At 39.0% G+C, this 15,753-nt stretch overlaps 1 protein-coding gene across 2 annotated transcripts in view; it reads left to right on the plus strand.

Annotated features, from left to right (window-relative positions):
• Positions 1–15,753, plus strand: part of LOC148844385 (uncharacterized) — a 146,794-nt gene that overhangs the window by 33,689 nt on the left and 97,352 nt on the right. For both annotated transcript variants that reach the window (XM_088959994.1, XM_088959995.1), the window contains exon 4: positions 2,349–2,447. In XM_088959994.1, the coding sequence (XP_088816120.1) occupies positions 2,349–2,447 (99 nt within the window). The remainder of the gene's footprint in view (positions 1–2,348; positions 2,448–15,753) is intronic.

Raw genomic sequence — 15,753 nt, forward strand, 5'->3', positions numbered from 1 at the left:
ATTTACACAGATGCAGATTGGGCTGGATCTCAAAGTATGCACTCCATACATCAGCTCTGAAGACCAACTAGAAGACATCTTTACGAAAGGGCTAAACCATTCCAGACACCAAAATCTCTGTGACAAGTTGGGCATGATTGATATTTATGCCCCAACTTGAGGGGGAGAGTTGACAGATGTATTGTATGTACTATACACAAGTTTAGTGCCCGCAGGGGTATTTTTGTAATTTTGTAGACCTCTTGTGTTGTATGGCCAGTATAGTATAAATACAAATGCTTCACTCACATGAAGCAGTTCTTTTGAGGCCTTAAGTCTGCAACCTCTTCTCTTCTCCTTCTTCTTCTTCTTCTTCTTTTGCTCAACAAGTACTAATGATGCAAAGACTTTTAGGAAATTGATGGTGTTAGAGTTAGCCAAATAGGAGAGGTAATTTTTCTCTTATTCGAACCAGAATTTTCTTCTCTCATTTTCTCCTCTTTTCTCTCTCTCTCTTTCTTTCTTCTTTCTTCTCTCTTCTTGGCTGTTATCAGACTAACAGAACTCAAGGGCAGGCCGAATCATAATAATAACATATTGGGCGGAAGTTGTGTCTCTCTCGACAGAGACTGGTTTGCCCTATTCTGTTTGTCTCCATCTTCTCTTCTTCTCCTTCACTTTTCAATCCAGACTTACACTAGAACCTTTTCCTTTATTTATTTAACTAAATACAGGCCTGACAACAACTGCATTATTGTTTCTTAACCAATACATTACTACCCTGGGGTCATAGTTGTCAAGTTGACGCCTAGGCTCCAAGGCGCCCTTGGAGGCTCGCCTCACCTAATCACCAAGCAGTTTTCTATAGCATGTTATAAAAAACCTTTATATTCTTAAGTTTTTGAGGTTATTTTATTATTTTCTTATTTGTTAGGGTTTAATCAACACAAACATTGCTAAATGCTGTATTGAACCCTCAAAGACTTAAAAACCTGAACCAATAAGAAAGGAAGAACATAAAATGTTTTCCAATCAACACATTTTCTTTTCTTCTTTTCCTATAACAGAAGTAGTGGTTCAACCCCTATATTTTTTTATTTTCTATACTTTAACATGAAGTTTATACTTTTCTTATGAAAATTATGGATATTTATTAAGAAAATATGATTATGGAACCTAGGGAACTACCCTAGGATACATGTTTTTACTTAAAAAAATCCATCGCCTAGGCAACAAGTCACCCCCCCTATCGCCTAGCTTCGCCTTGGCGCCTTGAAAACTATGCCTGGGGTCCTCTTCAACCCCAAAGTTTATACGTCTGAGGCATTGAGCTGTGTTGACTGATGTGCTTTGAAGAAGATACTGACATTAGTTTCATTGGAAAGCTGATTTGTTAGCTCAATGAAAGCATATTTAAAGGCTTTCTGAGGTTTTCACCAAACATAGCTTCTAAGCTTTCTATGTGGGGCCCACCTTGCAAAGTCAGAAACCGCTGCATGAAAGCCGTTCCAAACAAGCGAAATGCCTGGTTGGGAGGGCTTCTGTGTTGATTGATCTGCATTGTCTTAGCTGCTTCGGAGAAGCTACCTAAGCTTCATTGGAAAGTTGATTTTTTGACTCATGTAAGCCTATTTTCGGCTTTCTGATTTCTTACAATACATGGCTCCACAGCATTCTGGGATTCTTAGCTCATGTAATGGTAACACCAGAAGCCACTCCCAAACAGGCACCAAGTCCTTGTAATGCTGCCAAGAGTTCTAGCAACGTGGAATCACCGAACTCAGTAGGCCCTGAGAACATTGCCATTATGGTCCTATCATGCCCTCTAATACATCCCCAATCCTGGAATTTCCAGGATTTCCTAGGCTGCAGCAATTGAAGTTGAGTTGGTTTTTTTAGGGGGCAACCATTGGGCAATCCTTCTTGTCCTAGTCGTGGAAGTTACAGCTATAGTTTGCCAATTACTCGTGATATCATCAGTAGAATAATCTGCAAATATGGGCAAGGTTTTTACCCATCTCACTACCCTCACCATGATGGTTTCTATTGATGCTTCCTAGATTTGGATTTTATGCTGAAATATCCTCATGTTGCACTCTTCCCATATGGTCCAAACTCCAAAGTAAAACATCTGTCATACGCTTTCATAATGTTTTACCTCTCTTCCTTCTGGAGAGAAGAAAGATGTCTAGAATAGGCTTCCCAAGTAGGATGGTGGGTTCCACCTAAACCAAAAGAAAAAAAAATCCTAAATTGTAGAGACAAATGGACAGGAGATTAGTAACTGTAAGGTAGTCTGACAACTCTTGATTATTATCCCTTTTGAACCACTTCTTTATGACCTCTAATAGACTATCACATAATGGCAGGTGACAGGGACAGAACCTGATATCATTCATGTCCATGAATGGCAAACTGGTGCTTTACCTCTACTGTACTGGGATATGTATCAATACCTCTCAATCAAGGTATAAGCTTCTGCTCAAAATTCACTCTCAAACAATTGCTGCTTTGACTTGATTTAGCAGTTTCTAAAGTGTCATTAAATATTTTTCTTTCATCCTCTAATTTATTTATTTTGAGAAAGGTTAATATTTATAACCCTATGATTTATGATAAGATTCATAATTCTTACTTTATGATAATGCTGTTAAAATCCTATGGTTTCAGTTGAGCCTTACTATTAAATCCTGATTTTTTAATGAAATAATCTATTAATTATTGGTCAAATCTTACAACTTGACATTTAAATCATATAATTTAATGATCCATGTGATTTGAATTGAATTGGCTACAATTACCTTAAAAATGCTCTATTCTTTTCATTTAGAACTGTTTGAAGGATTTTTTTTTTGTTTGTTTAAAAACTTCTTAGAAATACAAAACTAGAATTTTGATTGGGCCATTTTTAAACATATTTGAAGAGACTGAAGATTGGGGCTTTATTTTGATCAGCAAAGAGAAGTTACTTCCATTAATTAAGATAAGATAAGAAATACATAGCAGAGCTGGTAACAACCAGCCTTCGGTCCCCCTTCAGACGAAGGAACATCAGGGAAGTGAAATAAGTAGGTTTGAGCTTGATTCTAGTGTGAATAGGTTGCTGCAAAGTAATGGTTTTATTGATGGAGAATCAGGTGGTGTAGTTCTTCAGAGATCAGTGGAGGGAAAGACTGTGATCAGGAGAACAGGAAGAAAAACAAGAAGTTTCAAAGACTGAGGACAGGAATGGAGAGGGAGAAAGAGCAGAACAGTTTCACAAGGATCAAGAAGTCAAGGAATTAGTACAAAATGGGAAGGTAAATCTCAATAAATTGGTGGAGAGGGAGGTCGAGATAGGAAAATCTCTTGGTTTAGCTTTTTGGGGAGGGGAAGGCTTCGCGAAAATTGCATTTGAGAATTTTGAAAAAAAAAGAAAATAGAAAAGAAAAACAAGAAGGAAGAATACTTAGAAAAAATTAAGGGGTGGGATGAGGAAAGGGGAAAAGAGGAAGGACTGGATGAGATTGAGTGATATTGGGAGGGTGAAGATAGGGAGATGAGGAGGAAGATGAGGCTTCTTTGTTGGACTGTGAGGGGTATGAGAGAAGGAAGGAGGGAGGAGAATGTGTAGAGCATTGGGTTTCTGATAGTGAGAATGCGTAATTGATTAAGTCTCAAAAGCTGTTTTTGATTGCAAATTTCTGGAATTTCCTTGATCTACAGCCTGTAATGCGGATTCCTTTTCATTTCATGCTCTAAAAATGTGTTTGGTATGTCATCTAGACAACCAATGGTGTTAGGATGTAATCCTTTTCTAATGAAACCTTTTCTTGATTCTTTGAAAAAAAAACAGCAACCCATTGTCATTTTACTCTCCCTTATTATAACTTTGCCTGCTCACATAATACCAGCCCCCTTTACAGTTTTGCACAGAAAATATTCTCTATGAAATCCTTGCTTAACTAAAGTGTCTTCCATTCCATTTGCGGACCTTTTTACCCATAGGAGTGTAGCTTTCAACTCATTTGCTATTTTGCTCATTTCTTTTAGCTGTGTTTAGTTTGAAAGAAAAGGTAGGGAGAGGAAGGGAAAGATAGGAAACCTATACAAACAACCAAAGAGAGGACAAAAATATCTCCGAACACAATTTACAAAAGGGCAAGAGATTAGTAAATTGTGAAGGTTCTTACCACTAGCCTTACAGAGAATACAAATATGAGATGAAATGCATTTATTTGGCCTTCAGTTTTGGAGCACATCACAAGTATTCATTTTTCCAAGAAACACTTCCCAACAAAAGGCCATTATTTTAGGTGGAACAGGTCCATTCCAAATTTCTTTCCTAGGATGGAAATTCTTACGTTACAAAAATCGTGATACATTTTCTATTCCTAGTGTTTTTTTATCAGCAACAAAGATTTCATTACTTGATTCAATTAAATTATTTTGATATTACAAATTCCTGTTGGACAGCATTCCATCTCCCAACAGCTTACAGTCTATCTGATATTACAATTTAGCCCTAAACAACTGTTCTCTATTAACCCCTGGCTTTGCTAGAACATCAGCCAGACCATTTGCAGTTCTTTAACCCATGTGAATCTTGCTTCCATTTCTGTAGCTAGGTTACCAATTTCCCTTAAAGCTTGCCTATACATCTTGGCTCCAAGGTTGTTACAATACATCCATGAGATGACTAATTTTGAGTCCCCTTCCACCTCCACCTGCTTCACTCCAAGCTGTTTTGGAAGCCTCATCCCTTGTAAAGAGAGACATAATTTCAGTAATGAATTTATGCCCAGTTGGCCCTAAGTACATTGCCACGACCAAACCATCTTTATTCCTAAAGACACCCCCACTTCTGGGGGTCTGGAGTTACCCAAGGAGCTTTCATCAAAGTTTAACTTTACCCTGTTGTGTGAAGAGGGTTTCCACTCCATTATAATTGTGCCCTTTATAGTTGAGGAGTTTGCGATCGCTTCCCAAGTTATATCCTTTATAGACAGGCGTTTTAAATGATGGATTGACTTGAAAGAAGAAGAAGAAGAACTGTTTACTGTATTAGAGAAGTAATATAGGTTCAAAGAGAAGAAAAGCGAGAGAGAGAGAGAGAGAGGGAGAGAGAGAGAAGGGGTTCGGTGGTTAATGATCTGCTGCCCCATACACTTCTTTATTTATAGATTTAGGTTCCTTACAAGAACAGGAAATAAACAACTAGGTGTGGGTATGAAACCACACACACTAGAACTTGAGTGTGGGTATGGAACCCCACACTCATGGCTAACCAACTATTTCTTCACTCCCCCTCAAGTTGGGAGTAGATATTTGTCATGCCCAACTTGCGTAGATCTATATCCAATTTGCTTTTTGTGATTGCTTTGGTGAAGAGATCAGCTAACTGCATGTCCGAGGCAATGTAAGGAAGGCATACTTCTTGAGATGCGACTTGCTCTCGGATAAAATGTCTATCAACCTCGATATGCTTAGTCCTATCATGATGTATTGGGTTGTGGGCAATATTAATTGCAGCTTGATTATCACAATACAACATCAGAGGCTTCTCATAATCAACCTCCAACTCATTAAGCAAGGATCTCAGCCATAACACTTCTGCAACACCATTGGCCATGGATCTGTATTCTGCTTCTATACTAGAGCGAGCAACAATATTTTGTTTCTTGCTTCTCTAGGAAACAAGATTTCCCCCTACAAATGCACAATATCCAGAGGTGAACCTCCTATCATCAACACATCCAGCCCAATCTGCATCTATATACACTTATATTTTCATATGACCATTATTCTTGAAGAGTATACCTCTCCCTGGACATCTCTTTAAGTAGGCAAGGATCCTTTCTACTGCAAGGAGATGGGCGGTCCTAGGAGAATGCATGTATTGACTAACAACACTGATGGCATAAGAAATATCTGGTCGAGTTAGACAGAGAAAAAGAAGTTTCCCAACCAGCCTTTGGTACATAGCCCTGTCCTCAAGGAGTTCTCCATACATCAATTCCTAGGAAATAGTGTAACTTTCCTAGGTCTTTCACTTCAAATTCCTTGTGAAGGTGTTGTTTAGGGGTTTCAATTTCACTAGTATCACTTCTTGTTATCACAATGTCATCTACATAGGCTGCAAGTAGAGTCAGAGAATGACCTGTCTTCTTAAAGAAGAGAGTGTGATCTGACTGAGCCCGTATGTATCCGAATTTGTCCAATGCTAGTCTAAACCTATCAAACCAAGCTTTTGGGGATTTTTTCAGCCCGTGCAAGGCTGCCTTCAAAAAGAAAACTTTCTTTCCTACTTCTGTACTATAAAACCAGGGGGTAACTCCATGTATACTTCCTCTTGCAAGTCTCCGTTGAGGAAGGCATTCTTAACATCCAGCTAAAATGTTGGCCATGAGAAGTTCGCAGCAATGGATAGAGGAACTCTGGTAGTGTTCATTTTTGCAACAGGTGCAAAGGTTTCTATATAATCTATGCCATAAGTTTGTTTGAATCCCTTTGCAAGCAATCTGATCTTATACCTCTCTATAGTACCATTAGCATTATATTTCACAATAAACACTCATCTGCATCCAACAGGTTTTTTCCCTTCAGGTTGATTAACTAGTTCCCATGTGTTGTTCTTGACAAGAGCATCCATCTCTACTTGCATTGCTTCCTTCAATTCAGGTATCAAAAGAGATTCTTGCACTTTTCTGGGTATAGGAATAGCAAAAATAGATGCCAAGTAAGATCTGTAGGTTTCTGAGAGACACTTATAGGAAAGGAACTTGGAGATGCAATGGGCAGTGGATGAGGTGCAACGATGCATCCCTTTACGAATAGCAATTGGAAGATCAAGGTCATCTGTCGGTGAAGGTTGAACATCTATAACAGTGGGAGCAATAGTAGTGTCTGGATCTGGAGCTGTAGAAGATGTTGGAACTGGCCTGGATTGCTGCTGAGTACGAGAATCATCTTGCCTCCACCACTTTTTGCGGTACACTCTCAACTCCCTGCATTTTTGACAACCTTCTTCGCAACTCCCCCCCCAGTAACCGGGACAAGTAAAGGAACTCTTGGAGCTGAAACTGAAATCCCATCCTCACTATTCTCCCCCTGAGGAGAAGCCTTATGATAGTAGGGCATATCCTCAAAGAAGGTGACATCCATGGACACAAAGCACTTCCTTGAAACTGGCTCATAACAGCAGTATCCATTTTGATTTTGTGCATACCCAAGGAAAATACATTTAGTGGCTTTGGGATCAAAGTTAGAGCGATGAGGTCCAAGGATTTGAACAAAACAAGTACACCCAAAAGTTTGAGGGGAATAGTGAATAGGTCCTTATCTGGATATGGAAGATTGAACGGGGTTTGCATGTTTAGGACCCGTGAAGGAACCCTGTTAATGAGGTATATGGCTGTACGGATTGCATCTCCCTAGAAGCATATGCGAACATTGGAGTTGAGCATGATGCTTCTGTCTACCTCTAAAATATGCATGTTTTTTCTCTCAGCAACCCCGTTTTGTAGAGGTGTGTGAGGACAGGAGCTATGATGAATGATCCCATGATCAAGGAGATAGGATGTTAAGGGTTTTGCAAAGTATTTCTTGACATTATCAGATCTAAGAATCTTGATGTTGGTTTCAAATTGAGTTAGGATCATCTGATGGAAAGCTTGGGTCAGAGAGGGTACCTCATCTCGAGAGTGCATAAGATAGACTCATGAAAAATGGGTATAGTCATCAACAAATAATAAGAAATATCTGTACCCCCCCCCCCCAATGGTGGGAGTATGGTAGGTCCCCCAAACATCGGTATGCACAATCTCAAAAGGAAGGTTGCTTCTTTTATTTCACAACTTTCACATTTTAACCTAGATACTTCTACTGACTCAAACAAGTTTGGAAAAAGACTCTTTAAAGACCCAAAAGATAAATGACCTAGGCGGTTGTGCCAAAGCATAATCTTTCTACAAGACTGAGAAACAAACAATTTCCTTGCTTCACTCTACTCCCCCTATGAATGTTCCAGCAAGTAGACTCCATTCATCTCACGGCCAATCCCAATCATCTTCTTCGTTTCCAGATCCTGAAAAATACACCGATCAGGGAAAAAATTTACCGAACAGTTTGACTTTTAGTAATACTACTAACTGAAAGTAAGTTAGCACTAAGCTTGGGAACGTGCAAAACTTAGATACCTCCCTTGCCAGAAATTGGTACAAGAGAGCCATCAGCAATAGAAACTCTCTCTCCCAGAGGATAAACAATAGGTGCTAAATAGAGTAGATATGCTGGTCATATGATCCGAAGCACCTAAATCTATTACCCAGGAAGGTCTAGTATTACTTGGGACAGTAGCAAGAAAAAGCTGATCAAAGAACCTTGAATCTTGATCAAAGAACCAAGAAAAAGCTGATCGGCACCTCCAATCTTGATCAAGAATCGATCTTGATCACTCAATTCCTGCTTGATTCTTCCTGATTACAGGAAGCTCTCTCCGATCTTAGGACAGCTGCTAAAGCCTTCTTGCAACCTCCAAGAATCGGCCGAAGTAAGGATGTTTCTGAACTTTCAGCCCTAAACAATTCTCATGTGGTTGGCTGAATTAAATCCACATGAAAAACCCTAGATCAAAGGTTCTGATACGAACTTGAAAGAAGAAGAAGAACTGTTTATTGTATTAGAGAAGTAATACAGGTTTGAAGAGAAGAAAAGAGAGAGAGAGAGAGAGAGAAGAGTGAAGAGAGGAGAAAAGAAAGAAGGGGTTCGGTGGTTAATGATCTGCCACCCCGTGCACTTCTTTATTTATAACTTTAGGTTCCTTACAAGAATAGGAAATAAACAAAAATTAGAAACAATAAGGCCAGCCGGCCCAACTTAAAAGAAATTAGAAACTTATAATAAAAGAAATTAGAAACTACTAATAAAAGGAATTAGAAACAACTAGGTGTGGGTATGAAACCACACACACTAGAGCCTGAGTGTGGGTATGGAACCCCACACTCATGGCTAACCAATTATTTCTTCAGATTGTTAAGTCCCAATCACAGCTTGAAAAAAGAAAAAGGGGCTTTTCTTTCCAAGTTGATTTTCTAAGCCCAGTCCTGTGAGTGAGCTGAGGTAATTTATTTAAGAAAGAAATGGGTCTGCAGTCCATTTTAGTTAACAACAGGCCTTGAATTAATTTGGGCCTTAATGATGATTCATTAAGCATCTACTGGGCCTGTAATAGAGCCCATTTAATGGGGTTGCAGGTTTTAAAAGAATTAAATTTATATTAATTAATAAAACTAACTTAATCTTATAAGGTGTCCCATTTATTTATAAAAGGAATACGCCCTGTCCTAGCATAATTAGAGTTATTTTCCCTCCTCTAACCACTTTAATTGGGTGACACATGTCAATATGTCACCTTAGGTAAAGAGTTATTTTCCCTCCTCTAGACGCTTTAAGTGGGGGAATACATCACCTTAGGAAGAGAGAGTTACTTTCCCTCCTCTAGCCACTTTAAGTAGGGGAACACATATCACCCTAAGAAAAAGAGTTTTCTTTTCTCTCCTTTAGCCATTCTAGGAGAGAAGGCTAATGCCATTCTGTTGGCTAATACTATTTTGCTTCTAGGATTTCCAGTAACCAGAGATGAGTGAAAGGTGAAAATAGAAGAAGATTGGTACATGAAGAGTATAGAAGAAAGGAGAGGAAGGTAAAGAATTTTGTTTTTCTCCTACACCTCTTCACTTTGATATTCCTATAGCCTTCTTTTTGAGGAGGAGGACTATATCTATTCCTACTCCTTTCACCCCATTCTTTCTTTATTTATTTCCTTCTTTTCTTTTTTTGTCTCACGTTTGAATACATGAAAGGAGATAACTATCTACAGCCTTGTCCATGAAACTTGTTTGGTTATGGTTCTTTACTCCATCTTAACCCATAAAATTGCTATTTTATAAGTAAGGAGACAACTGTGTACAACCTTGTCCATGAAACTTGGCTGATTATGGTTACTCACACCATGATAATACATAAAATCATTATTTAAAGACCACCTACAACCTTATTTATGAAATATGGCATGGTCCCTATTTACTTGTTAATGCATGGAGAAAATTTTTTGTTTATTTATATTTATTGGTTTTCTCTCAAATAAAGAGAGAATATGCATTGGAATTTTCAAAGGAAAATTTTGTAGTGAAATCTACTTAGTTTATTTTGTTCATTTGCACTTCTAAACCAAAATCAAAAGGTTTTCTCTGCCCTTAGTAGAGATGTAACTAAGGCTATGTTTGGTTTGAAGGAAAAGGGAGGAAAAGGAAGGGAAAGACAGGGAAGTGTATACAAGGATTGTAAAGGTTTCCCTACTTTCCCTACCTTTTCCTTCAAACCAAACACAACCTTAAGGAATATGTACATGATTTCCTAAATGGGACTTACCTAAATATCAAAAAGCCCAATTATTAGTTTAATTAGGTGAATTATGTTATCCGAGAAATTGTACTTATTCATTGGTGGTAGATAATTGGCTGGTAAAGGGGAAAGAAAACAATTAAATCTATTGGTAACCTTCTCGGAAACTTCAAGGTAGCTTGTTGCTTGTGGCAATTTTCCCTTGACCTGGCCTGTGATTGCAGTTTCTATTGGTTCCCCTGCCACCTAAGTGATTTCATCCTCCAATGGAAAGGTCTGAAAACGTGTGATACAGCTCTTGGAAGCTGACCAATAAAGCCTTCTCAGCTGTCAGCTATGAGGACTTGGTCTGAGATCTGCTGGAAATCCTTGACTCTTCTCCCTTTAATTCTTAGCTCAATCTCCCCTTCTCCTAGACCTGAGAGCCACTTTATTCTTCAGCTGCAGTTTTAGAAGCTCTCTTGAGCTCACCTAGACCTAAGGGAGTCTCTAGTCAATATCAAAATAGAGAATGTGTTCCAGAGGAACATTGAAATGATGGGTGCAATGTTAGAGTTATTGAAAGGGAAGGGAAGTCTGCTACCTGTTTGCTTGAAGTGATGGAGGCACAGGCAATGGTATCATGGTAGGGAGAAAGGCTGAGTTGGTTGGATGTGAACAGAACAAAAGTGATGAAAGGGAGAGAGAAATAAACTTTGGGGGTGAAGAATAACTACTTAGATTCTAAGTTAGGTGGGGGGGGGGGAGAAGAAATCAGATAAGGAAGAAAAGATGACAACATCGGAAGATGAAATTGCTCATTCAGAACTGGATGTTGCATGTGGAGAGAAGAGTCGTGAAAGAGTTGCAGAGTTGGATGGGAGTGATGAAATACCTGATGCAGGAAACCATATTGAAGTTATAGTAGGGAGACTGGGTAGAGACTTGGGAATGAAGAGATTGGAAGTAGGTAGGATGAATTGGTAAAAGAGGATAGAACCTAAAGAAAAATTCCATTGAATCCAAAAAGACTAAAGGGATCAAATAATGGTCAGTCGGTTCATGTTACAAAGATTTTCTCTCAGTAGAAAGAAGGTACCTGTAGAGCAGGTCCATTTAATAAATTTAAGAGGATGTACAAGAGGAAGAGTGAAAGGCAAAGAAATAAAAAGGGGTGGATGAAGGCTTACCAATTATAGTAGGATCAAGAAATATTGAAAATCGGAGCATCTGCTTCAATTACAATACAATTGAAGGAACCGGATTTAGAACATGATGGGAAAGAGTTTGATCAGGAGGAGGAAGGACCAAAGGTGTATGAAAGTGATGGTGACCAGATTCTTGATGAATTGAGTTTGGCTGTGAAGAAAATTGAGTTGGAAGTTGTTGATGAGGAAATTCAAATAAGTAAAATTTTGGGTCTTTTTTTTTTCTTGGGTGGGAAAGAGTTTATAAGGAAAACATTCATGGAGTTGGAGGTCAAGGCATGTGAACTTGGAGATTAAGGAGGGGATTAGAAATAAGGTTGGTTCTTTAAGAGTGAGATAGGGGATGATGCTTCAGGTGTGGATTGAAGGATTGGGTGTGATGTTTAGATTTGGAGAAAGACATCTTTATGCGAAATCAAGGTGCTTTTAGGAATTGGGTGAAGTTTGTATTAAAATTACTTTTTGTGTTGGAATCCTAGCCTATCAAAAGGGTGGTCTAGTAAGGAAATGTTGGACTCCAATCATGGACATTTAAAGATTGAGGCTTACATAGATGCAGATTGGACAGGGTTTGTTGATGATAGAAGATCTACATTTGGTTATTGTGCCTTAATTGGAGGTAATGTGGTTTCATGGAGAAGCAAGAAACAATCAACTGTTTCTTGTTCCAGTGTTGAGGTAGAATGTAGGGGCAATGGCTTATGAGTGTCTAAACTACTTTTGTTGAAGACCTTGTTGGCCGAGATAGGCATCCAAGTAGTTATTCTCAATCTATTGCGACAACCATGCCACCATAAACATTGATTAGAATCTTGTTCAGCATGTTTGTACAAAACATTAGGGGTGCAAGTTGGGTGGGTTGGGCTGGGTTTATGGTCAACCTAGGCCCAACCCTAAAATTTGTGCTTAAGGCCCAAGCCCAGATCGAGCCTGAGGTTAAGCCCGATCTTCCCAACCCGATTCCAGCCCACATTGTAATTTTATGCACTCGGGTTGGGTTTGGGCCTAGGCTGGGCTTGGGTTGGTCAATGAACCCACTCTAAAATTATATATGTATGCGTGCATGCATTTATGCAAATATGTATGTATATATGTAAATATGTATGCAAATATATATGTATACAAATGTATATACATACAAATATGTATGTATATATATATGTAAATATGTATGCAGATATTTACATATATGTATGAATGCGTATAGTTGGTCGGGTTCGGGCTACCTAAGGGCTAGGCTCAAGCCCAGCCCGAAAAATAAAAAATCCCGAATTCTTGGGCTTGAGCCCAGCCCAAGGACCGAAAATCCAAGCCTAGCCCGTTTAAAATTTTGGGATGGGCCCACCTTGCACCCCTACAAAACATATTGAAGTGGATAGACACTTTATTAGAGGGAGGATTGCTAGTGGAGATATATGCCTACCCTTTGTTTGGTTGAAAGACTAACTTGCTGATTGTCTCACTAAAGGTGTTCACCATCCAAAGTTTGTTAAGATCGCTAGTGGAGATATATGCCTTTGTTAGGATTGCTAGTGAAGATATATGCCTACCCTTTGTTAGGATTGCTAGTGGAGATATATGCCTACCCTTTGTTAGGGGGAGTGTTGAGAATGCATTAGGCAATGGTTTTTTGGTCATTTTATCTATTTCTATTTGGGTGCCCAAGTAAGAGCATTCTTATAATTTTTCCCAGAATATAAATTTCATTTTTGAGGGTGTGAACAATAACACACTCTCATATTCATAACTCTCTCTTCTCTTCTATCTTTTCTTGTTCTTGTTCTTTGTCTCACGACAAAACCCTAGTTTTACAACTACATCTTGCCTTTTGTGGGCTATGACGTGCAGTGCTAGGCACACAATGGTTGACCACCTTAGGTCCCATTGTATGGGACTTTTCCTATGATGCAAATGAAATTTGATGTTGATAGTATGAGAGGTTGTCATGCAAGACCTCTCCAAGCCTGTGAGTAAACTTGTTAGTAGAGCCTAGATGGAAAATCAAGCCCGAAAGAAAAAAGAGCAGGTGTTCTTGCAATCTTATGTAATCAGCCAACCTATACAGGTCCAATTGGGCCCACTCTACCTTCTAAAATTCAACATATCTTGAGGAAAAATAGGGAGGTAACTAATGAGGCTATTGAGCTGCTCCCTCTAAGAGCCCATGATAACCAAGGTTTACTTCAACCAAGCTATGGCTTGGTTAGTGTTAACCATACAGGTACCCTTATTATCAAAAGTTGGAGATAGAAAAGTTGGTCTCAGAATTATTAATTGTTGGAGTTATTCACCCAAGTACTAGTCCATAATCTTCACCTGTCCTTTTGGTGAAGAAACATAATGGCTCTAGAAAGGATGTTTATAAACTACAAGGCTTTTAATAAGATCATAATCAACGACAAGATCCCCATTCCAGTAATTGATGAGCTGTTGGACAAGGTGCACAGAGAACAATTTTTTTTTTTTCAAAATTGGACTTGCGATTTGAGTACCACCAGATCAGAATGCACTCATAAGACATTGTTCAGAATTCATCATAGGCATTACAAATTCCTTGTAATTGGCCTCACCAATGCAATATCACCTTCTAAGCTCATGAATGAGGTATTTAAGAACAATTTGCACAAGTTCATTCTTGTATTTTGATGACATCCTCATTTATAATAAATTGCGGAAGCTCATCTAGAGCACTTGGATATTGTATATTTCAACCTTGAAACTCACCACTTGTATGTGAAATTGTTCAATTGTCAGTTCGGCCAGAAAAGAGGTCCAATACCTCAGCCAAGTTATCTCTAATGTAGGAGTTGTTATCGACCCTAGCAAGGTAGTTGCCATCCAAGAATGGCTCAAGCCCACAACCACCAAAGATCTGCACAGGTTACTGGGCCTAGTAGGACACTACAGAAAGTTCATAAGGAACTTTGGGCTTATTTCCAACCAACTTAAATAGCTACTGAAGAACTCTTTCCCATAGAATCCACCAGCTGAAGAAGCCTTCCAATGTCTTAAGGAGGTGTTGACTCAGGAACTGATGCTAGCAGTCCCAGATTTCTCCAATTTATTCAGCATTGAATGTGATGGATTTAGATCAGGTGATGGTGCAGCCTTGAAGCAAGAAAGGCCCATAGAATTTGTCCAGTCATGTTCATGCACTTCATGGGAGACACCTATTGCTAGAGAAATTTTGGCACCCATCTTGGCTGTGCAAAAATGGCGTCACTACTTGCTTGGGTGCCAATTTGAAGTCCACATTGACCATGAAAGCTTGATGCATTTATGGGCCCAGAAAATCACTACCCCATCCCAGCCAAAATGTTTATATAAATTAATGGGCTATGATTTTGTTGAAGTATGCCCATTTTATTGCTCTATCTCATCCATATACAATAGCAAACATTGTAAATATTTTCTTTAATCACATTGTATGATTGCATGGAATTCCAAGGTCTATTGTATATGACTAGGACCCCCACTTTTACAAGCTTTTTTTGGTAGGAACCATTCAACTTAACGTCACTCATTTTAACTTCATCTCCACCTATTACCCCCAAACTGACGGTCAAAGTGAGGTGGTGAATAGAACCATTGAGTCTTATCTGTGTTGCTTCACCAGTTCAATGCCCAGAAGTTGGGCCCATTGGCTTGCTTGGGCGGAATATTATTATAACACGGGCTGGTATTTCACCACTCAAAGAACCCCTTTGAAGTAGTTTATGGCTGCCCACTTCTGATATTCTTGACTGATGTGTCTAGAACAAACAAGGTAGTAGCTGTCAAAGTTGAATTATTGCAACGAGATAGAATTCTCATGGAGCTGAAGGACCGTATACACGAACCTAAAACATGATGAAACAAGTTTACAACTCTAAGCACCGAGAATTTGAGCTTTCAGTGGATACATGGTTTTACCTCAAGCTCCGTCCATACAGGCAGCACTCAGTTTCTATGTGTCATAATTTGAAGCTTTTACCAAAATTTGATAGGCCATTCAAGATACTACAGTGTATTAGGCCTATTGCTTACAAGTTGGACTTGCCAGCCCACTCCAAGATTTACCCTGTTTTCCGTATTTCTATGTTGAAGCCCAACACTATTGTTCAACCTCAGCTACCTTAGTCTCACCTGGAGCAAGACCACATTCTGCCCACTTCTCAAGATATCCTTGACCTACATCAAAAAATGAAACAACAAGTTGTTATTC

Source organism: Nelumbo lutea, chromosome 8 (genome assembly GCF_056320005.1).
Source record: "Nelumbo lutea isolate HS-2025 chromosome 8, American lotus-T2T, whole genome shotgun sequence".
NCBI classification, from domain to species: domain Eukaryota; kingdom Viridiplantae; phylum Streptophyta; class Magnoliopsida; order Proteales; family Nelumbonaceae; genus Nelumbo; species Nelumbo lutea.